Consider the following 24,204-nt stretch of genomic DNA (forward strand, 5'->3'; position numbering starts at 1 on the left):
ATAGGGTAGTGGCAGTGCGCATGAAGAGAAGCGGAAAGATGTGAGAGACTATTCAAGGACATAGAGTGGATAGGAGATAAGACCGAATGACATAAAGAATACAACGTTTGGTCAGAGCAAGGTATGAATAAAGTCACTGGTTTTATTGAGCATCTCAAACTAGTTCTGAAGGCAACTGTTAAAGAGGTGTTCCAAACAGCTTTTGAGCAATGTACAGCCTCCCACGAAGGCTTTCATAGTACACATTAATGCACACATTATTCTTTGTTAAAAGTCAGGTTCACTAAAAGCATTCACCTTTCATATACGTACTTGCAAGTAATAAAACAAAATAGGCTTTTCAGTACTTCAGCCTAGGTTTCTGCTCAAGTAAGTCCAAATATGTGAGGTTTGCTTGTTTACTGATTATGGTCTATAAAAATGGGAGGTCTCCAAATACCAGAAAGTTTATTCATAGCTAAAAATAACAAAAAGATTTCTTATTCTCCTGAAATAGTAAATTTTGTATTTCCATAGTCAAAATAATAAACACTTTTTAAAGGTTTTCTTAAAAATTAGTTGAGAATTTTGATGAAATTAATTTATTTCAGCAGAATAAAAACAATAAGCAGCATGAAAATGTAAAGTGCTACATAAAGCCCCACAATACATAAAACTTTAAAGGTTTCAATTGCTTAAACAGTTACAGGTGAAACATACATTATGTATTTTTTTCAAGCATGCTTCTTTACCTTGGTGTGTGGGCATGTGCTATATTGGCCAAAGAAAAAGTCACTGAGTTACCTACATCTGAGGATGGGGGAAAGAAGGAGTCCTAAGCCTTTACCTGGCAGATCATACATCCAGTTGTGACCTTATGCTATAATTAAGGGGTTAAAGTGGGGTTTTAAAAATAATGGTTTTCTGAAGAGGCCCAAGGGTGGAGTGGGGTTTGAGTAAGCACGGCCCCAAAGATCAATTTTGCTTATTAACTCCACAATGGGGGTCAGATTAACAATTTAAGGGTTTTTAAGTAACGTGTTAGCTGAAAGGCAAGGAGCAAAAACTATGCCCCTTTCAGATGCTATCAGGTGCTAAAAAAAAAACAAAAATCCCCAACACAAACAAGAAAGTGGCCTGTCAGTGTTGGGTTAGGGAAGAGAGGCAAATGAGAGAGAAGGATTTGTACAATGCAAAATCTTCTTGGCTTAATTAATTTGAAAGTATAGGTACACCACATGGAAACATACAAGATGACATAGATTCAGAAGCTCAAGTGTGACTAGAGGAAGGGAAGAGAAGACTGTTTCTGGCACAAGATTAATCTCAGGATAGGTTAAGAGCACAGGGCCTTTCTCTTCTCAGGTGGTAATATTACCTGGTTTTCCAGGGTCAGTGGCCTCTTGCTAGGGCACTGATCATTGAACCAGTATTTCTAACACCTTATGTTCCAAATCAAGACTTCAGAATTTTCTCATGGCAATAAAGTTATAAAATGGTAACCTATAATTTTCCTGACATATGAGGTCTTCATAAAGTCCTTGGGCTTTTTTAGACTTTACCAACTTCAGCTATACGCAGATATAACAGAAACAATCTGTAAACACTTTTCAAATGCCAATTTATCAAAATTTAAGATAACTATATATTATATAATAGTATACAATATGTTTTTATTTTAGATGCAGACATAACAGACAACTGGCTATCAGATGAACACAGAAATTGTGTCTGATAGTTAATAGAACCAAAGTCCCATAGTAGGAGTAAAAATCAAATTTGCCCTTAAAATCATTTTACGAATTGTTTCTATCTTGTCCATAGTTTAAGTTAGTTAAAACCACATAAGGACTTTATGGATACCATCCCCCAAAATATTCAAGATACATTATGGATTAATTTGTGTTGACTGTTCTAGAACCTAAACATTATTTACAACATGGTGTTGTAAAAAAATTAACTTACAAATACACTTTTAGAGCATAACCTGTTTGAAAGCTAGGGACTGCCTGTATTTAAAAATTAAATCATCATTAACAACACTCTCAAGAGTGTCTTCAATAATGCTACTGAACATGCTGAAGGCAAAGATTTTCTGTGATTATATGTTCTCACCAGGCATTATGATGGTAAAAATATCTACTAGAGTTTGTGGAGCTAGCTAGCACTAATTTATATATTGATTTTGCATTGAAATTTATTTCTTGGGCTTTGATTAGGTGGACAATTCCAAGAAAGGTTTTTCTAATTTCTATTACTGTTCCTTGGGCCCTGAGCTTTTCTATTAAAATGGTACATGAAATATTTCAACATTATGAATATTCCAGAAGAATTAAATTTATAGTGATTACAAAGCTAGGCATATATACATCTCAAAAGACATACAATTCAAAGTAGACCAAACATTGAAATCTTAAGATCCTCCCATTTAACTTATGGAATAAAATCAAGTGATTTCCTAGCTTGGGCCTTTCCTTCCTTCCTTAAAACAAAGCTCTATGGAGGATTGTTCTTTCTTTTTTTTAAATCTTATGTGCACATTGAAGAGGATAGGGTAATGGCATATCAAAGTGGTTACAAAGCATTATTCTCTCTTCAAGTAACATCCTATAACCAAGATGTAATCTCATTTCCTCATAAAGGTTTCACAGAAATAGTTAACTTTCATTGAAGAATGTTTAGGACACAAAATATGTCACAGAATGGGTAATCCCAGTATGTTTCCTACGAATAACATTTTGAGTAAGCTATTAGAGGGGTTTTACTTTCCGTTTTCAACTCTTATCCTTGTATCATTCTACATAAGTAGAAACAGAGTACTCAATAAACGATACTGAGTAACTACTAATACTCATTGAAACTTAAAACACCATCTTTTATCCAAAAATTTAAAAGGGCTATACAGAAAAGTATCACAAATTTACATAAAAAGAATCTGAGGCATGAGAAACAAGTGATTTCCCTTGAAGCAGGTCATATAGTGAGACAAGGGACTTGACTTCCAGTCCCTTAAACTAAGCAGGACACAGTCTGAACGTCTAGCTATATTTATACTGAATTTATAAGGATCTAAAAAGGAATGAAGGGTAAATACAAAATAATTTTTTTGTAAACAATTCTTAGATTATACCCAATGCAGAATGTTTAATGAAGCAGTTGAGTCACAGCTCTTAAGACAAAAAACAATCTCATAACTCAAAGTCAAATATGTACTCATTGGCCAGATATATCCGTCGGAATATGAGAGCTGCCAATGCCAAAGTCAAGACGACAATCAGTACAGCAGATCCGCCATGATCAGTCTGGTTTTCTCTTGGCGGATGGCCCTGGATTACATCTGGTGAAGCAGATGACCTTCTCTGACTCTGCTGCTGGGCCCTGCGCTGTCGAGGACTCATGGAGGTATTCTTAGCTACAGGTTGGACAGGTTGTTGAAGGGATGCTCCCGCGGGGTTTGGGACTCCGTACTAGGAAATTTTAAGAAATTTTGTTTGAAATTGGCAAAGAAAACTTGTACGTATACCTGTAATCTATTCAAGAATACAAACAATCTCAGAGCACTAAATACGATGAAGGGCAAAACTACCAAGAATTATCTGAATGCTGAGACTAATAACTCACCCTTCTGAGTAAACCAACAACACAACTTATTCTGAGTACTCACCAGGTGGAGGAGGAATTTACCAGCAACAAATAAGAACAGGACAGAGTTTACCCATATTCTCCATTGATGACTTTCTGCTCTCCCTCAGCTGCAATTCCAATAGAATCTGCTCAGTATCTGGGCAGCCCCCTTCTTTCAGGAGAGTCAAGGAAGGAAGCTATTGGATTTCCACTTTCTGATAAAAATTTGCCCTTCTAAATGCACCAGTGTGCCTCTCAGGAACAACGTTTCTTTCAATATTATTTTACTATGTCACCGTGCTTCCTATGCCTTCTATTATAGAGCATAGGAAATAATTTCAAACCATGTGTTCTTCACAGCAAACCAGGTTTATCCCTTCTCACAATTCTTGTCAACGGAATTAAATACAAGTTCAGAAGGACCCTTTACTGTGTGTTTGAACTGTGTTACTTTACGTGATGTCAAGAGATCCCTGGGTCTGTGCTGAGAAAAATTTAGAGGTAGCTGTGGAAGACTCGATACCTACCCTGTACTTCTGTACAATAGTTGCTCCCCATAAGGCACTGGATGTCGACTGCTTTCTATCCTTTAATGAGTGCTTTCAAAGCATAACCACAATGTAGTGCCGAGTGATTAAAAAACTTACACTCTATAGGGAAGAAAGCTCTATAAAATATGAATTCCATTTTATTTATATAGATACTTTAACTCTAGCCATAGTAACTCAATGGCCTTTAATTCTTTTATTGAAAACAAATTTATACTGATTATATTAGTGCCAGAACACTTTCTTTATTTAAAAAAAAGAGTTTTATTCAGAATAACTTTAAAAATTGAGCAAATATAAAACATTTTAAATACTTTCTATTAGAGAAAACTTTAAATATTTAGAAGAAAAAAGAATCGAATAATGTAATTCAAATACCTTTTTAAAAAGGTAAGAGAACGGGTTTTGTGGCAGCAACAGCTATAAACATTAGGGAAAAAAACTGCTTAAAAACTGCTTAGGGAAAAAATCTAAGTTCCCTGCAGAAAAAATTACATTTTAAATCTGACATTCATTTCAGCATTAAAGGCATAAATAATTTCAATTTCTTAAAACTACCGTGTTTCCCTCAAAATAAGACCTAGCCAGACCATCAGCTCTAATGCATCTTTTGGAGCAAAAATTAATATATGACATGGTATTATATTATATTATGTCTGGTATTATATTATATTATAAATTATATTATATTATACCCAGTCTTATATTACATAAGACCTGGTCTTATAGTAAAATAATACCGGGTCATATACTAATTTTTGCTCCACAAGATGCATTAGAGCTGATGGTCCGGCTAGGTCTTATTTTCCGGGAAACATGGTATCCTTTGAAAGCACTCAAAAGTAGTGACCCATGATCCAGCCATAAAAAAGAACTATTGACATTGAGTTAAAAATAAGTTAGTGTTGATATAAATTAGAATTGCATGAACTTGGATTTCTTCTATACTCTGGGACTCCCAGGAGCAATCTGATCATTGAAGAAAGAAAATACACCAAAGCTGCAGCATTTTATGTGTCATATTGTCACAGGCATCATATAGTGACTCAACAAATACTCACTGAGTTGAACTGAGCTACAGCAGCCAATAAAACAACACTCCATTTGAAATCTCCCATTCCTTCAATTGTTCAGCCAAGATAAAAGTATCTGATAGAGCAAAAGTACTCAAGTCTTATAAAGGGAAACGGTGTCTTAAGGAAAATAAAAAAAACCTGCTGGTCCTACCAATCCAGTAACTAGCATAAAAGACTCAGTGTAAAGCTTTTATTTTATACATGTTATTTTTTCCATTGGTTTGAGGGGAGAACACGATACTGCTTCTATACCTGACTAAAACAGAGAGCCTTACTAAAACAGGGATCATTACTAGGGTGGCTTTGCCACTTTGTAAACGAGTGACCCGAAACAAGTTATTAAACCTAAGATTCAGCTCGCACATCTGTACAACCAGGCTAATATCCAATTTAGTAGTTGTGAGCATTAAAAAGAATAATTATATAAATTTATATAAAAATAATTATATAAAGGATACACAATTACTTACTAAATGTTAGTTATTAATATTGTTACTATTAATATATTCATTTGGAGGCACTGGATTTAGGTTAAAAAATTCATGATAGTACTTAGGACAGATTTTCAGACCTTTATTAGTGTGATTAATATATTAATAGTTAGAACAACAATCCCTTAGACATTGACTTTAGATAATATTTTAGTACATGCATTTAATGGAAATATTTATATAGATATACTGCTTTAATTAGGTTCTATGTTTCTGATAACTTTTGGATAATATATTATTGATTAAAACCTAGTGCTGTGATATTATAAAATTCAAAAAATTTTCCTATTGAAAACAATCACATCAAGGGAAAACTGCAATGATCCCAAGGTATAGACCCTGAGGAACCTAGATTATTTGGGGTTGAAGGACTAACTGGACTAAATTTTAGCAGTTCATATTGAACTGCCAGATGGAGAATCAAGCTGGCTTTAGCATTTTCAAAATGCTTTAAGTTTGGTGGTAGGACTTCTGATCTTTGCTGTTTGCTAAACTTGTCCAAACACATATATCACGGAATGAAGACTTAAGGAACAATAACTGCCATTTCCTTAACTAAGATGAAGAGATCATTTCTGGGAAGGTGGATGTATGGGATGTTTGTACTTAAATTTAATTTAAATGTTTTTAAAAAAGTAACAGTCAAAAATAAGTCACATATTAATTTTTCTATAATAATTTGGAATAACCAACATCTGTGAGGGAGTTTTGTGTTTGCTTTTTAATACAAAACGGGATGGCTTATTCAGAACCTCAATCTCTGGAAGAGGGAAAGAATCTGATAGACTGAAAGAACAGAAAACTACCCCCAATATTTTTCCCATTTCTACATAGCTAAAAATTCTGCATCAACAAGTAACAGATGGCCTAATGGTATCTGCTGTATTTAGATTTTGGCCAATCTCTCGCCCCCTCAAGGCTAAAAAAACAGCTTTTCTGGGATTTGATGTATAACATCTCAGTAAATTTATATTGCACTTGAATGTAAAGCAGCCACCCCTAGCCAAAACCAGGTTTCAGTTACCGCCATAGTAATCAAATTATATAATCACACTCTGAGATTTGTAAAGTTTAACTCGCAATTGTAGACAATTTATTGCTTGTCGGTGTTTTAACCAGAATTGGTATCCATGAAAGAATTCTAAGTTTTATGTACTTTAAAATCAAAATGAAAAAAACACTATTCTAACAACATTATTGTTTGCGCTAATTTACTTAAACTTCTTGATTTCTTCAACTATATTCCTACTGCTAATCTTAAGATTCATTTGTTCAATCAACAAAAATGTACTGACCCCCTACTATAGACAAGGCACTATGCCAGGTACTGATCCTCAAGGAACTTACATTCTAGGAAGTGAGATAGACAACAGTTAATTACAAAATAAATTACAGCTAGAATAAGTATAACTGGAATATGCAAAAGGGAGACTTGACATAGATTTGAAATAGACTAAAGACAGATTTATATACATCACAAATATTAGGAAATAGTCCTTACTGGTGAAAAAAAAATTACCTCCCACCTCTCTATAATAAGGAGGTTCTATTTCTAAAAAAAACTATTTATGAAAGAAACAACTAGAATTTTAAAGGTGAAAAGTTAATACATACACTGACTAAAATGAATTCATTATATTCCTCTACAACTCATAAAATTACACAGAGATTATGTAAAAACAGTTTAACTCTCAACGTACACTTTTTTTTTTTAACGCCATCTCCAGTCCTCCAAGTACTTCCTTCAGAGCACCTTCTCCCCTGCTTCCCCGATCGACTGCTCTGCCAGCTCACTCTCTAAATAGAAGACAGCCACTCAAGACTATTCAGTGCCACTTTACAATAAATTATTCCTGAGTAAAAGGCAAATCTGTGTTTGCCCAGCTTCTATTCCAATTTTCCTGACCCTGTAAAACCCTCTATAAACTGGAGGGGACAAGGAGAGACGTGGTTACTCAACCAAACAATCTGTTACCAAAAAGACGCCAAAAGATAGTTCATCTTTGATATACAGAAAGTCAATGTTTTCCCCCATAATCCTAATTATTTAACACCAATTCAGTCACGTTTTCTTAATCAGTCTCTCTGATGACCTAGGTCCACCAATATTTGGACAACAGATCAGGGCACAACTAACAACAGCCATGGGGTTGTTCATTCAGTCTTTCATTCAATAATTATTTATTGGACATTACGTGCACGGCAGCACCGGGCAACAGAACTTTTTGTAATGATGGTCGTGGTCGTTACCTGAGCTGCCCAATATGGAAGCCATTAACCACAGGTGGCTGTGAATCACTTGAAATGTAGCCAGGGGTGACTGAGTAACTAAATTTTTAATTTAACTAAATTCTGAATAATTTAAATATAAATTTTGATAGCTACATGTGGCTAGTATCTACTATACTGGACAGAGCAGGTTTAAGGCAAATCTTTGGCTCCAGGCCTTTATTAAGTCAGTGCCTTAATGCAACTTAACAAGACGGCCAAAGATAGAGTGTCTATTTAGAAAGTGGCTAATGTATGTATATTTTATTTAGACTGTAACACTATTTTGAAACTAACTTTTCAGAGAAATCATAGAATTAGGGATAACAGGACCTAAAAATTATTTAGTCCAGCCCCATTTAACAAAAAAGACGGCCCAGAAAATATGAATAACTTGCTTCAGTTAACATTCATTAGAGGGAGAGTTGGGCTAGAATCCAACTGTTAGGAGAACCAAAATATTCAGATATTTCATTTAGGGATCTCCTCCTCCTAATGTAAATAACGATATAGACATACATATATGTAAAAGACAAGAACCATACCGATGTACTGGCCGTAGCACCCTGGAATGTTGTAGGTATATTGTCCTGTAAATCATTTAGTGAAAAAGAGTGGTTTAAGTCCGAATCAGTGCTAGCCTTTCCAGATGAATTGACTTCTGCCTGTAAAAAAGGTATACCCAAGAGCGGAGTTACAAGAGGAAATATACAGAATAACTTACAACCTACTACTAAATCCCCTCTCTTAGATTCATTTTAATTGCTCCTTTAATATCAATATTAATCAGTTAAGCATTGAGCACTCATGTGTCCAACACTATGCAAGCTATTACAGGAAGATGCACAGACAATTCCTGTTCCCAAGATGTTACTTGGTGAGGGACAAAACTAACACCCAACATTCACAATACACAATTCCCAAATCTCTAAAATCTAAAGCTTTTTGTAATTTTCAGGCAAAGCTTGACATATGAGGCTATTAAGTCTTTATTCTATATTACTGTAAGTATTCCCAGCTTTGCTGATAAAATATTATTAATGGATTTGATTATGGGGTACTGCCCCAGATTCCACTACAGGTGCTAATATATGATATACATTTGATGTTTTCTAAAATCTAAAATTCTGATGTACAAAACATCTGGCCCTAAGATTTTCAGAGAAATTATTTTATGTACAATAGGAATCCTCAGAAGGAAGAAAATAATCAACATTTATTATAGTAAGTACCTCCTCTTTCAGGCTCAATAAAATAAAAGGAAAAAATTTCTCCCAAGAACTGGACCCTGGAAGGACAGACAGGATGTAGAGCGGTAGAGAAGAGGGAAGGGGTAACACGTTGCTTAACGCAGGTTGACTTTTTTTATGGAGCTAATTAAATTCCAGAAGTAATTATATGCTTGGGTAAAATGTATGCAGAAAAAAAGGTATAAGGGAGAGATACCAAAATGTTAGCAGCAGTCATTTCTTGGGGATGGGCTCATACGTGATTGTTATTTTCTTATTGCTTATCTATATTTTCTATAATAGTTCAAACTTATTAAGCACCCAGGACAGTTCAAACTGCAATACATTTGCGTATTAAACTCACATAATCCTCATAAGAATCCTACAAGATAAGTACTGTTATCATTTACAGATGAGAAAAAGGCACAAAGTGGTTAAGTAATATATCTGATGTCTTAGTACTAACAAGCAGCAAAGTCGGGGTTTGAACCCTGGCATTGTATACTAGAGTCCAAGCTTTTAACCACTATGCTAAATAATGCCTTTGTGAATGTATATAATTAGTTTGTAATTAAAAAATTGTTTGTAAAAACCTTATGGCAACAGAACTATGTTGCTTTATTTTCTATCCAGAATTTGAAAGTAAAAGGGCTACATAATTAGAATTTATTTATCAGTTTAGAGTACCTTAAAACTAATTTGTCTAGCCAGTTCCTTGGCTTCTTGGTCAGCCTTGCTCGAATCACTTCCAGATTTTAAAGGCAGCAGGACATCCTTCATGGCGCAGCCACATCCCTCACAACAGAAATCTTGCGATCTGGTAGGAAATAATGTTTTTGATGCGTATAAACCAAATACTTGAATGTTAATTCAAGACACTCGAATAATGAATGATTAACTTTAAAGGAATACAGGATAATTCCATATCACATTCATCTACACGTATATTAGACAATTCTGGCAATAATTATTCTGAGATAAATACACAAGTTAGGTTGGTAGAAAAAAATTCATGCCAATTATATCTCAATTTTTTTTAAATCAAAAATTAAAAATAAAATCCGAGTTTAGATTCCATTATTTTCCCAATATACTATCTAAAGAAAAATAAGCTTTAGATTCATATGACAAAATATATAAACTATCTAACTACACTGTCCTCAAGGTCATACATAATGAGCCTATGTTAAGCCTGTGAAAAAAGTCCATTATAAAGCTCAAATATTTTTAGCAGAAACACATAAAACAGCAAAGAAGCCAATTAAAAATAGAATTTACAGATATTTCCAGGGGGCAAAAAACTCACAAATCCTATTCATCTAAATAGCAGTACAATTGGAAAGACAGAATATTCGTGGAAAATCCAAACACTCGGAAATTTATCACTAATTATATTAAGTAGATAAGATAATCTGTTAACTAGACTTTCCTAAGATTTATTTGTTTTTCCACATTTTCATTTTCTCCTTTGTGTTCCAAAATAGCCCAAAGTGCCCTAAAGCTCACAAGAGTGATGAGGATTTGTATGACTGAAAGTAAATAACATATAATATGTAAAAATGTATATTGCTAAATTCCTGACCTTTTTAAAAAATTGTTTATTGTACTTCTAGTTCAACATAATAAAAGCCTAGGTCTTGAAGAACATGCTATTTAAATTTATTAAGTATCTTCATATAAACAAAATATATGTAAAAGTAGTATTTAAGTATTTATTGATGAATATTTTTTGTTTCACCAGAAACAACATTGCTATCTATATCCTTCTGATAATCAGTTGTATCTAAATTATCTGCTTTTAAAATGTGTCCACTGTTAACTGAGAAGTCAGATGAAACTCAAAAGAATATTTAGTTTGAATATACTAGTTTATCCACAAAGATAGTAAGCTACCATAATTAAACACAAAATCAGGTTTTTAAAAAGCCTCTAATACAGACTAAGAAGCTAGAATAAATACGAACTAAGAACCTAGAACCTCATACACTGAGATTCTAGAACCAAAAAAAAACCAAACACACAAGTTCTTTCTCTTTTTTTTTTTTTTCACTTGTACATGAAATGGACTGGATAAAAGTATCAAGATAGAAAGCCAATATAACAATCAAATAAAACAAATGCCGTGTATTCAAAGTACATATTATAATTTGTGAATAGTAGCTGCAAGTAAGGTACATCCTCAGAACCTGGGAATAAGGTTTAAAAGAAAAGTTGTTAATGAAACCAGGGAATCTACCAAATCTTACAGACACTAAAATTTATTTGATTTAACAAACATCTGTAGATGGCCTAATTTAATTCATATAATATGAAGGGTGGTAGGCTGTGGGGAGCCATGATTTCTTGTTATTCTAAACAAGCCTTGCAGACTGGCTCAGTTTATAATTAACTTGTTTCGGCTTCTAAGGCATTATCTCTGCCTGCGCCTGGAGGGTGCTTGCGAGCGTGCTGTAAAGTAGGTCGGAGTGACCGGTTCTCGGACACTGAGGACTGAAGACTAGCAGGATAATTGGTGGGCTTTGTCATGAGATAATGACTTTGGGAAAGTTTCAAGGATTTTGTATCTTGTATGTGAAAGTTATGAATTTACTCTTAATGAGATAATAGCATTGAGGCTTGTTTAGTAGTTTCTGCTTTTCTGTGTTTTAGGTAAAAGATAACTTTTTGTGATGTAATGCATTCCTTTATCTGCTAACTGTTAAAACTGCACGTATTCTTAGGGTATATAAACGGTGGTAGAAAATAAAGCCGGTGCTTCAGCATCACTGGAGACCAAATTCGCATCATCATCATTTGTGAGTGTCTTTGTTCATTCCCACTCCCCCTTTCAGGTTCCTCGTTGATTCGTGGCTGCTGGTCGGCCGCAGTAGGCGGCTGAGTCCAGAACAGGAAAGTGATCAAAATCAAGAATTTGTCTTAGCACTCACTACTCAAAGGAGAAGATACGCTGAATTTAATGACTAATCTGGGTTACATAGACAGAATGCACCTGGAAAATACTAAGAAGGCAATAACATTAGGAAACCACAAATTTTTAAAAGAAAATCTCCTTTCCTTTACTCCAGATCATTTGAGCACACGCTATGAGTCAGATACTGCAGATAGAAAGATGGATAAGTGGGTTCCCTCCCTGCCCTCAAGGAGTTTTTCATCTTGTGGAAAGCTACATACAAATAATTGCTCTAGTTCTTTTTCATCTGTAAAACTGCCCAAGTGGAGATCAATGACCAGTAATGTTTTCTAAAAGAAGATATCTCCCACTGTAGGTTGGTTATTATCAACTACTTTCCAAAACTAGATAGCATGAAATCAATTCTTTAGACTCTAGTCACCCCTGGATAAAAACGGTACAACTGAATTTCTAAAATAGCAAAACTAAGACTAGGTCCTGTAGTCAAGGCAACTCACGAAGTAAGACACAGAGCCTATCTCATAATAGTTATTATCCAGAATAGTATTTGGATCTTAACAAATAATGAAATGCAAAACTTACTTTTTGGCAAGTGCTCTTCTTTCCTCAGGTGTGTAATCTAGAGAACCTATGGCTCCCTCTCCTTTTGTTGGCATAAACCCAATGATGGCTAATAATGCTGTTCTTACTGAAATAAAAAGTAAACATCAATCTAAATTGCTTTGTAAAAGCAACTGGGTTTACTCTGGAAAGAGAAAAAAAGACTCAGGCTTTCACTGAAGAGGTACAGGTAGGAGGGTTGTAATAAAACGAGGACCAAAATCTAAATAAGGGAAAACATGTTTATTATTTATTCAATATCAAATTATTTATCAAAAATAGCTTCAATCTTAAGAGGGTATTAGACTTCATAATTATGAATTGACTAAAGTTATATAAGATTTATATTCACTTTAAATTAATACTCACTACTCCATGAAGGCTGCCAAGTTTCAGGATGATGTCCTGAGATGCTCAAACAGATTTTCTTGCCTACTTCAAATCGTCCATTAGCCTTAGGAATAAATAAGGCATTTAAAAGTTATATGTGTTTAATATTTTGTACTTCTTAAGTATATATTTTACATACGAATAATTTTGGAAGATAATTTTAAAAGAATGCAATCTCTAAGAGGATGTAGATTTTTGGCCTCTTATAAACACTCCACAAATATTTGTTGGATTCTCAATGAATAATAAAAGCTGTTTTTAGAAGTTGTTGCACCTTTTTGAAACTGAGTTACACAACTGAAATCTCAGGAACTGATATATAAAGATGTCCTGATGTCCTCCTCAGTGCCTACTATAGTGCTAGGCTCTGTAAAGGATCTAAAAAAGAAGATATGCAGAGACTAGGATATAACCTAAGGACTTGGTATCACCGAACTAGCTATCTGTGAGGAAGGTTCAGAGATGGGAGTGATTTTCAGAAGGATGATGCAATTTTATAAGATAGGAACACAGAAGAGGAAGATCAGTGATAATGATTTCAGTTTTGGACATGAATCTATTTTCTTGGTAGAAGATGATGTCCAGCAGGCAGGTAGAAATATAGACAAGCTGATGTCAGAAGAAGATATTCATTTTTTGTGCCTGACTTTGCAGAGGTGATCATTGAAGCCATTTCAGAGAAATAAGAGAACAGTTGAAGTCTGAACTTGTAAAATATCCATACTTAGGGGAAGAGTAAGGAAGAAGCAGCACAAAGTTAGAATATAAGCTTCACATGGGCAGATAATTTGGCTTACTCTCCGCCATACCCATAGAGTGAATGACATGTGTTTAATCAATATTTGTTAAATGAAGGTTGGAGAGAGAGGAAAGTTTTCAAAAGAGAGGACGTGAACCAGAAACAGCAAATACTGAAAATCAGCCACTGTGCAAAATATGACCATACCACTGATTAACTCTTAAAATATTTCTGTACTTGTTGGTGAGCGGCTGCTGCCCAACTTTCCCCCACCAGTTTCCCGGTGCACCGGCCCCTCCCCCTGGACTGCGTGGCTCTCCCCAGGCTCTAGCAACTAAAAGATGTGACTCCTAACACAGTAGGGTTCCTCCAGGACCCTGCTCTAGCCCCACTGCCAGCTTAACAATTCTAAACATCACCTAATATTTGCTAAGCAGCTTCTACACATGAGGAACTTTATAGTGTGATTATATTTACCATACACAACTCTTGACAGATGAGAAAACTAAATTTGAAAGAGATTATGTAACCTGCGCATGGTGTAATGGAAATAGCACTGGCCAGAATCCAGGTCTAGTGGCTCTAACACGAATGCTCTTACTACTACACCAAATATAGGTAAAAGCAGCATTAATCTGGTATTTATTGGTGAATGCCTTTTGTTTCACCGTTTGCTACCCCATGAGTGTGAGATGTGTCACCTAGATGCAAAGGGGATGAAGACTGAGCAGAGGCAGTGGGATTTCTCCAAATGGTCTTTGAGATTTCTGTGGTGAGCATGTGTGGAAAGCAGACTGCGGCAGGCCAAACCAGAGTAAGGATGCCTCGAAGGTTATCAAAGGGAAAAATGGGACAGCAGCAGAAAGTGGTAAGCAGAGATACAGAGAGGTTTTTGTGTTTTATTTTTGCTTTTCTCAAGGTTGGGGATAATTACAAACACTTGTAAATTAAAGGAAATGAGGGAAGGAAAGCTTAACAATAAGACAGGAAGTTACTGATGGAACATGTCCTAGGAAAGAGAAAACTGGATCAACAGTTTTCCTTCACATGGAGATAAACATATGTAAAAACAGAGAGAAATTCTAAAACATAAGTAGTAGTACTATAGCTAATATTTACTGAGGAGTCTATGTCACTTCTTATTCTAAGAGCTATACATAAAAATGAGGAAAATGAAGAACAGAGTGTAAGAAAAGTGAGAAGTTGAAGGAATGATGTGATTATGAAGAGGTACAATAACGTCAACTATCCTTTACTGAATACTTACCATGTGCCCGATACTGTGCCGAGAGTGCACACATTAATTCATGGAATTCTAACAACCACACTATGCTAATTATACACTCCTTAGCATCAATCATTCCTATAAATTATTTTCTGGGGGAAAAAATTATAGTACCAAGCCTGGTTCCCAAAGGCAAAATTATAACATGTCCCACTTTATTTCTTAATGTAAATCAGTATGTTGACGATACTTTGTAGCCACCATGACGAGTTAAATCACAAGCATTCCAAAAAGCCAAGAATTCTTACCGTTAGGAGAATAATGCTTGGTGGTTTCATAGGATATTCTGGTGGCAGTACTATTCGTCCATGATAAACTCCTCCATCAAAATCAGAATCTGGGGGCCCTCTAACTGTGAAGTGCCACTCAAAAAGGTTATCCTGAACAAAAACAATAACCAACAAGGAACCAATAACATTAAAAAGTTTGATCATTTTTATCAACAATTATTAGAAATATTATTGGGTGAGAAAAATTAAATGTTTTATTTTATTGCTAGAACAGTTTCTAATGCACGAAATGTCTCAAGTTTAAAAGTTACAGATAAAAGCTATTTAATCTAGCTTTCATATTGCGTAAGAGCGAAATCTTTTTTAAAGAAATATATTTAAAAATGAGTGTTGTTATGTGTTCATAAATAAGATTATAGATTTACTTAAGCTAGAAATTAGTCCTTGAATACTAATTAGTGATAATTATTATACAGTTGATCCTTGAACATCATGGCTTTTAAATGTGTGGTCCACTTATATATAGAGATTTTTTTCAATAAATACTACAGTACTATAAATGCATTTTCTCTTCCGTAGGATTTTAATAACATTTTCTTTTCTCTAGCTTACTTTATTGTAAGAATACAGTATATAATACATATAACATACAAAATATGTGTTAATTGATTATTGATGATATCAGGAAGGCTTCTGGTCAATAGTAGGCTATTAGTAGTTCAGTTTTTGGGGAGTCAAATTATACATAGATTTCAACTGTGCAGAGAGGTTGGTGCCCCAGCCCGTGTTCAAGGGTCAACTGTATAAACAAATAACTAATATAAATTTGGATTATTTTAACAAACTTAAAATTATCCCTCATAGAAACCTAAGGGCTTATTTATAAATGGTCAGTAATATTAATACATATGCTATCAAAATGATCTTACAGTTAACAAGTATTTTACAGTTTGCAAAATACTTGCACATACATTATTATATTTTATTCGCACTATTACCATGGAAACCAGACTGAGTACATTTAAAGGCCCTCCTTTTATAGATGAGAAGACTGAAGAGAGAGATGTCCGTACAAAAAGCCCAGACTAGCTGCAGAGACCGCTCAAGGGACTAGGTCTTCCAAACTGTAAATGAGTATTGGGTTCTTTCCACTTCCCCTTCTTCCTTCATGTTCAAGACCTAAAATCAATTGAGCATCTGAAACCCATTTTATAGAGATCAGAAATCTGCTTCTTCTAAAATGTCTGATTTTGAATGGCTAATGAAGTACGTACTCAGGAAACACAGGGAGTAAAATATATTAATCAAACAAATCTGTAATGTTCAAAGGAATGAAGAAACAATTTTAAGGAATTTATTTAAAATATTGAAATCTGTATGTAGAAGATGGAGACAGAAACTAACCTCTAAAGGCTGTGCATGGTAATGATCTGTTGGATCTTTCAATTCTGCCGCTTCTTTCATTAAACGTTTAACAGCTAAAATAAAATTCATAAGACAGAGACATTTAAAATACACTTTTCCAAGTGATTGGCACAGACTTACAAACCTAATGAAAAAGTTTCTACTTTAACAGAACATGTATAGAGGACTGGTTCAACTGAGTATACAGTAATGGTTTAATTATGGGATAATAGTAATAATTGGAGGGGAAGGGGAAAGAAATGGTAGCTAGACATCAGAAGAGTTATACACATACATTATATTAAATATACAGGGAAGTCTCATAAAGACACTATTTTTATTTAATAAGTACTTATATACACTTCCTATGTGGTTGCACTCAAACATTAACTCATATAATCCTCAAAACTACGCTATGAGATAAGTTCTATTTTTATCCCCATTTTCCAGACAAAGAAACTTGTCCAAGGTCACACAACTAGTAAATGACAGATATGGGGTTCCAACTCACACAATCCAACTCTACCTTGTTAAAATGGTTATATTAACGAAAACGTGCCCTCTGGAACTCATGCTCATGAACAGTCACCCCTGCCTATATTTTCAACCTCTTGAGACTTGACACCTACTTGCATTAATTTAATGGGACTGTCCCCAGAAGTCACTGAATCTCCATAGCCCTAGTTGATGTCCTTTTTGAAATGATTCTTCAGCTTAATTAAAATCTCCAATCCACTGACCTACAACTTTCTTTACCCCACCTATCCCGAAATTCATTTCCCCTCTATATCCACACTCTTGGCTTTAGTTCATCTTTTTAGTTCTTCTTGGTGTCTATACCCAAAGAGATGAGCATTACTGAAGGGGGCAAAAGAGTCACAGAGACAGGAACACTGATGGCACTGTAGTTATTATCAACAGCCTCCCCTGAACACAATGCCACCCCATGTTCCTACGAGTATATTTCTCTAGTAAGCCCACTGGCCCACGCTCCAGCTAGCACCCCAACACTACCTCATACCTATTAACTCACTTGTCTCTCTTGTCTTCCACCTTTTCCAGTTAATGGCATAGCCTTCTATTTTCATGATAAATGACCCTCAGCAGCCTGTCACAATCTACAGTCCTACCTGTATGTGTATCCTTTTGCCTTCCCTATTGGCTCTCAAAGGGCAATCCATTGATCCCAGCCCTTCCTACCTCAGACGTTAGGTACTAGAAAAGGTCAGGGTACTGGTTTAGGATAGCAAAGCCAGAAGAAAAACAAAACAAAACAGGTAGCCCAAGGCTCCACAAAACTCTGAAAACCGACTGATATTGGTGCTATAAGAGAGGAATGTACCTAACCTGAAGACCAGCCTGAAAAGAGGTCAGGGACTGACATCTGAGCGACAGACAATATGGATTATGAAGGTGGCTATGAATATGCAGAGGAAACAATAAAAGTAAAATGTGTGGAGACATAGGGTGGAAAGTTATGGGGAGACAGGTTAACTGAGAAGCAGCTCCCACGCAATCACACAATTCAGGATGTATCAGGACTTTTGTATCAAATTTCATTTTAATCAAGGGTTGCTAAGGTAAAAATGAAGTTCTTAAGTGACTATCCTATTCCACCTGTAGGCAGAGACTTTGTTCCCTTGATCATCAATTATTTATCACTGAGCTCATACTAGCATACTAGATGCTCATACTAGTTACAACCAAGATAAAATATAGTTTTGGTTATCAAGAAGGTTACAGTCTTGGGGGGGAGAAAGTCAATACAAAACAGCATGATAGATGCTATATTGGAAACATTTACATGTTGAGACACTCTCCACCTCAAGCTCTAGACATTAGGCTTTATTCAATTCTTGAACACATTCCGCTTCTCTCTACTCCAGACCTTCTTCCTACAAACTGGTTCCTCGGCTTGCAATGCTGCTCCCACCCCCACTGTATTATCTGCTGGCTCCCACCAGACCTTTAAGTAACTTCCTCAGGAAGGTGTTCCTGACACCTTCCCTTGTCCACCCTCAGAGGAGTGCCTAGAGATTCCCATCTGGACAGATAAAAATCCCTGAGGAATTCTGGGAGGGGAGGGGAGACCAGGAATGCTCTAGAAGTTATTACAATGCTCAGTTAGGTTTGGAAGCCACTGCCCTAGATACTAGCTTGAGTTTCCTTACTATAATCCCTCATAAGACTGTCTCTTAGCAGTTACACAGTTCATCTCACTTGTAATTACTTAACACGTCTTTCCTGCTCAACAACCTACTACACTGCAGTCTCCTGCACGTAGTAAGCACTCAAATATTAGTTGAATTGAATTTTACTATATTCCCTCAACAAATCTCTTTTCAAGCATCTGATTAAAGGCAGTGGTTTTCCAACTTATTTGACAATAAGAGAAAATCCTTTGTTCAAAGAAAAAGTGAGCACCTCAATATGTAAAACAAGTAATAGCTGTTTTGGTTGAAGAAGCGAACATGGAAGGGCTTTCAGGCTATTTCCACCTATTCTAGCTGAGGGGCCCATGGAATAAGAAAGCATATAAAAATATCATTCTTTTAAATTAATGTATTATTAGATATAAGTAAAATCATGAAAGCTATTAGGAAGTTAATTAGTTTGGCTGCTATCAGCAATCAAAGATGCCAAGGAGATTGTTTTTCCTTCCGTCCTCATTCCTAGCTGAATAATGACTAAGCCGAAGAGGTCAGATTTTGTCGTTCCATACCCTTATCACATTTTCTCTGCCTCTTCACTCAGCTCAGTTCAATAGAAGAGAAAAAATAAACACCCAATAGCACCTGGATATTATGAGAGATATAGGAAAGGGTCAGAAATGCTACAAGAAACAATTTAAAGGAACAATCATTGGTTCAACAACTAAAAATGTTGATTTTATTAGTTCATAGGTCACACAGGTCACACACATGTGAGAACTAAAGCCACATAACCAAACAGAAGGTGAGATTAGTCTAATGTCTTCATAATCTATTTTTTATTTTTCTGGAATAATATACATCACGAATGCCTTAGTGTAAACGAACATGGACTCTAGGATTAGAGCTGCAATAAAATGCTAGCTCTGATTCCTTAGGCCTAAATCCTTGAACTAGTCACTTAATCTTATTCTGCCTCAATGTTTATGTCTGTCAAATGGAAGTCAATAATTTCTTCACATTAATTCTCCTTTCCTTTTCAACTCTTCCTCTTCCCCTAGTCACAAGTTATTAGGGTCAGAAATGGATTGGGATATAAGGCCCTCTCAGTGATTCTCCCTGATTCAAAATCAGGCCTTGAGCATATGTAGTTGGCCATATGGCATGGCTTCCCTGGATCCCGAGGAGAAATACCACTGCTATGGGATAGTCAAGATTCAAAGTACTGACTGGCAACTAGAGCAAGATCATGGTCTGCCACTGCTGATGTGCCATCTCTTGCTACCACACGGCTAGAGAGAAAACGTTTTCCCCTGTCAGCTCCTCTCTTATCTCTTTGCAAGGTTATTTAATGGAATTCTCCTACCACAGTGAGATAAAACGTGCCAGGGAAGGGGGTGGGGAGCTCCTGCATGCCTGCTCTTGTTCTTCCTTTTCATGGAGGCCACGTGATCTCTCTGGGTCCAAGCTCTAGGTTCTATAGACCTAGGCATTAGCATTCTTCACATGTCCAGGCTACTAGCTCACTGGGCTCGTACACTGGGGTTTGGAGACAGAGCTCCAGCCACGGGGATCTTTCACACGTGACGGTCTCTCATGGATATATTTCTTTTGGAAAGCAAATATCTTGATATCATCAATCTCCAAAGCATGGGTAAAATGCAGGAGGCAGGTATATGGAGCACCTGAACCCAATGTCACGCTCCATTAGTAAAGGTACTTAAGCAAATGTTTAAAGACTAATGTTTCTGCCCATAAAGACCCATCCATTCAAAAAACATTCAGAGAATATCTGAGCAATGGAGATAGAAGAATGACCAAAACCTGCTTCTTGCCTTCAAAATACGCACAGTGAGAAAGACATGAGAACAATCACAATACAATGACCAAGTATATACAAATATAGGGACTACGTTAGCCTGCCTGCAGAAGTTGAACAAGACTGAGCCTTAAAGAAGCTTGAAGAGTTAATAGGAATTTCAGCTGCCTTAAAGGGAAGGCATTCAAAGCAGAGGTCCCAACAGGGACCAAGACATAAAGGTGAGAAGAGCTCCATCTGGGGGGTCACTCAGGCTCCCCAGTGGATGAAGAATGGACAGTTGGTGAAAATGCAAAGGAGCATAGGAGTGGTAGAAGGTGAGGCTGACGGGGAAGGCAAGGATCAAATCAAGAGCAGCCCAGTAGGCCAAGCTGAACGGTTTATTTACTTTGAACTTTATCCACAGCCATGAGGAAGCTACTGAAGACATCTCAATTTAAGGAGTGATTTAATCATGCTTTGTTTTGTTTTAATTGACCTGGTGACAATAGTGACTGATTATATCGGCGGTGCCAAAAAAATGTATACAAGTGGACACTTTGGTCAACGTTGCTCAAGCAGTAGTTCGCCATAATCAGAAGTGTCTGGAAGCAGATGGTAACCACTTTGAGCACCTCTTGTAATTGCAAAAGTCAAATGTGATTTGTATTCGTCTTTTGTTATCCGTATATATTATCCACATGTTAGCACAATGACCCTTAACCAGTTACCTGTATTGTCTTAATTGTCCCATCCATACTTCTAAGGCAACTCCACATGAGACAGAGAGAAAAAGGATTGTATCTCTTATCTTACAGTGTGCAGTGTTTTTAACTACTTCCTTTTACATATACATTACTCCCAAAATATCACAGGACTGAACAACAAAACAAAGTAAGGAAGCATTTTCACTATGCCTCCTAGCTTTTCAATAAGTCCCAAATCACATTTAATTCACCTTCTCCATGAACTCAAAATGATCCACACAAAAACAAAAAAAGATTTTTTAAAAATTCTGTTTTAGAACAGTAACACCACCTTTGAGGAACTGAAACCAAAAAGAGGAAGCAATTTATTACAGCTAGAAGCATGTTGACCAAAACTCAGCCTGCCTGCAGGTCATATACTTCAGAAACGTACAAAATTCTGGAGAATATTAAACGTTTATCACAATCTCAGGTATTATAACCTGTAAAATTCAGGAATGTCCTGACAATCTCCACTCTAAATTGTACTATTACATTTGCATTATCTCTGGATAGTGCATTTACATTTGCATTATCTCAGGTATCCTAAGGAACTTGGTACCAAGTGACCAAGAAGTCACCATACATTTTTACCCTCCTCCCCGTTTTATTTAAATCTACCACAATCTAAATAATTTAACCATTCTACCATCTAACCTTAAAGTTAAGTTTTTCCTTCTCTCTTTCGCTTTAATTTTTCCCCCTGGCATTCTTAAGAGATCGGCTAGAGGGGGAAAGTTGTGAACCCACTGAAATTGAATTGTATAAATGTTTTTTTAAATAGATCATAGCCTTTAGCAGATTCTTACAGGAATTTATGGCCCCCTCAAATTTTATGACCAATTCTACATACTTGTTCACTTAACATTTCTTAGCCTGACAGCACTCAAGTTAACAAACTCTGTTCAATCAATATCCTCAGGCTCTTCTGGAGTCTTTGCATATTCTTAAGTATTTAAAAAAATCAAAGATTCACAATGTGAACTCTTTCCATAAGGAAAGATTCCTACTGAGAAGCTGCTTTTTTGGAAGAAAAAAATAATAAGCAGCAAGAGTTGGTCAAACCATCTCTAATATTTTAGGATTATCATTTAGAACGAAACTGTGGAGTTTCTCCCTCCTGACAAATTTATCAAGGTACAGATAGAATAAATACCATTTATAGAACACAATGATTCATTTCAAGCCTGCCTTAATCTGAGAGCTGATTACTTTTCCTGCATCTTTATAATGCACTAGAAAAGAATTTGAGGCTAGGATTGTTTGGGCTGCTTCTGTGAATGAAACAGGGACATTAAATACAGGAAAAGAAGTTTCAATGACTAAATATATATATATATGTATATATATGTGTATATATATATACACATATATATACACACCCACACACACATACATACAAACACACACATATATATATATATTATGTATATAATATACAATATATACATAATATATATAATATATATATAATCAGATTAGTCAGTATGACAAAAAATCAGGTTAGCTCTAAAGTACACGACTCAACTAGTTTCCTTAGCTCTCTGGCTAACCGGTTTAGTACAGAACATTTCATTTATGTCTGTAATTCTATTAGCTCCAAATGCTGCAAATGGGATATTTAAGCAACTAAATCCTCAAATGCGGGTGAGTCAAGCAGCTAAGGAGTCCAGTGGCAGCTTCGGAGAAGGGATAACGACGGTGTTCAGGATGCAGTCCGGCCAGGGGCTGTTAACTATTACTCACGGACATCATCACCTTTGCACCTGTTCTTAGGGATGCGTTTATAACCCAGCTTACGCGACGCAGATGAGGGAAAGGAGAGTCCGGGTGCTGCGGAGCGCTGGCCAGTCCCCAGACTCAGCCGACTGTGCCCGCCCGGCCGCCGTGCCCTGCGGCCTGCACCAGCCCTGCAGGCGGCGGTCTCGCGTAGAGCGCGACACCGGGAATGGAGCCGCGAGTCGCGGCGGACGCGAGGGGACCGCAGCGCCGGGCCCCGGAGTCCAGGGTCACTCCAGTCCACTCCGACAGTGCTGCCCACCGCCTCCAGCCCTGCTCACCCGGACTCTTCAGGTTGTAGCGCGTCTCCATGGCTGGTCGCTGTCCCGGCTCCGGCCGCCCTACCCGCCGCCGTCTCCTCTCCACGCCGCTGGTGCCCCGGTCTCAGAGCGGTTCGGGGCGATTGCGCCAGGCAGAGGGAGCTTCCGCAGACGCCGCCCAGCCCTGGGCCGGACTGTGGACCAGGTGGTGAGGGTGCGGGCGAGGCGCGGGCTTCGCGATGGCGCCGCCTTTTCCGCTGTTCCCCCGCCTCCCTGAGGGCCTGGCAGGCGCCGGCGCCGGCCGGGGCGTCGCTGAAGGGGGCGGCGGGGCTCGAGGTCAGCCTTCTCTATTGGCCCCCGGCCCAACCCCGCCAGGCCGCCGGGCCTGCGTCACCGCCCTCGCCCAGGTTTTGTGAAGTTGGTCTGACGTGGCAGTCGCTTCGTGGCGGTGGGTCAGCGCAGCCTGCGGTCACTCTGCTGCCGCCGTGGCCCCACGAAGCCCGCTCGCCGATCTTCCGCCGGGCCCATCCGGGGTCCCCAGGCGCTCGCGGCTGTTACTGAGGAACGGCGTGGCTGGAAGCGGACCTGACCCTACCTGCTGCGGGTGTGGTCCCAGACCCCAGCCCTCGAGAGGTCAGGCGGTAGCCCGGGGCTCCCGCTGCAAAACTGTCCTGTAGCCCGGCTACCTGCGAGCTGC

At 37.2% G+C, this 24,204-nt stretch overlaps 1 protein-coding gene across 1 annotated transcript; it reads right to left on the minus strand.

Moving 5' to 3' along the window:
• Positions 1-122: 122 nt before the first annotated feature.
• UBE2J1 (ubiquitin conjugating enzyme E2 J1) lies at positions 123-24,204 on the minus strand. The gene is made up of 8 exons (XM_033102457.1): positions 23,529-24,204; positions 16,775-16,848; positions 15,389-15,520; positions 13,096-13,180; positions 12,709-12,814; positions 9,903-10,032; positions 8,532-8,651; positions 123-3,446 (listed from the first exon to the last, which is right to left on the minus strand). Exons 1-8 carry the CDS (start codon positions 23,557-23,559, stop codon positions 3,168-3,170), a joined length of 957 nt encoding a protein of 318 aa, XP_032958348.1. The 5' UTR covers positions 23,560-24,204; the 3' UTR covers positions 123-3,167.

The sequence above is a fragment of the Rhinolophus ferrumequinum genome, chromosome 3 (genome assembly GCF_004115265.2).
Source record: "Rhinolophus ferrumequinum isolate MPI-CBG mRhiFer1 chromosome 3, mRhiFer1_v1.p, whole genome shotgun sequence".
Taxonomy (NCBI): domain Eukaryota; kingdom Metazoa; phylum Chordata; class Mammalia; order Chiroptera; family Rhinolophidae; genus Rhinolophus; species Rhinolophus ferrumequinum.

Coding starts and splice junctions, on each gene's coding strand:
- UBE2J1 (XM_033102457.1), bottom strand. CDS start 23,559: ATGGAGACGCGCTACAACCTGAAGAGTCCGG. Junction 13,181..15,388: donor CAAGCATTATTCTCCTAACG/GTAAGAATTCTT, acceptor TTTATTCCTAAG/GCTAATGGACGATTTGAAGT. Junction 3,447..8,531: donor GTGCTACGGCCAGTACATCG/GTATGGTTCTTG, acceptor AAAATTTCCTAG/TACGGAGTCCCAAACCCCGC.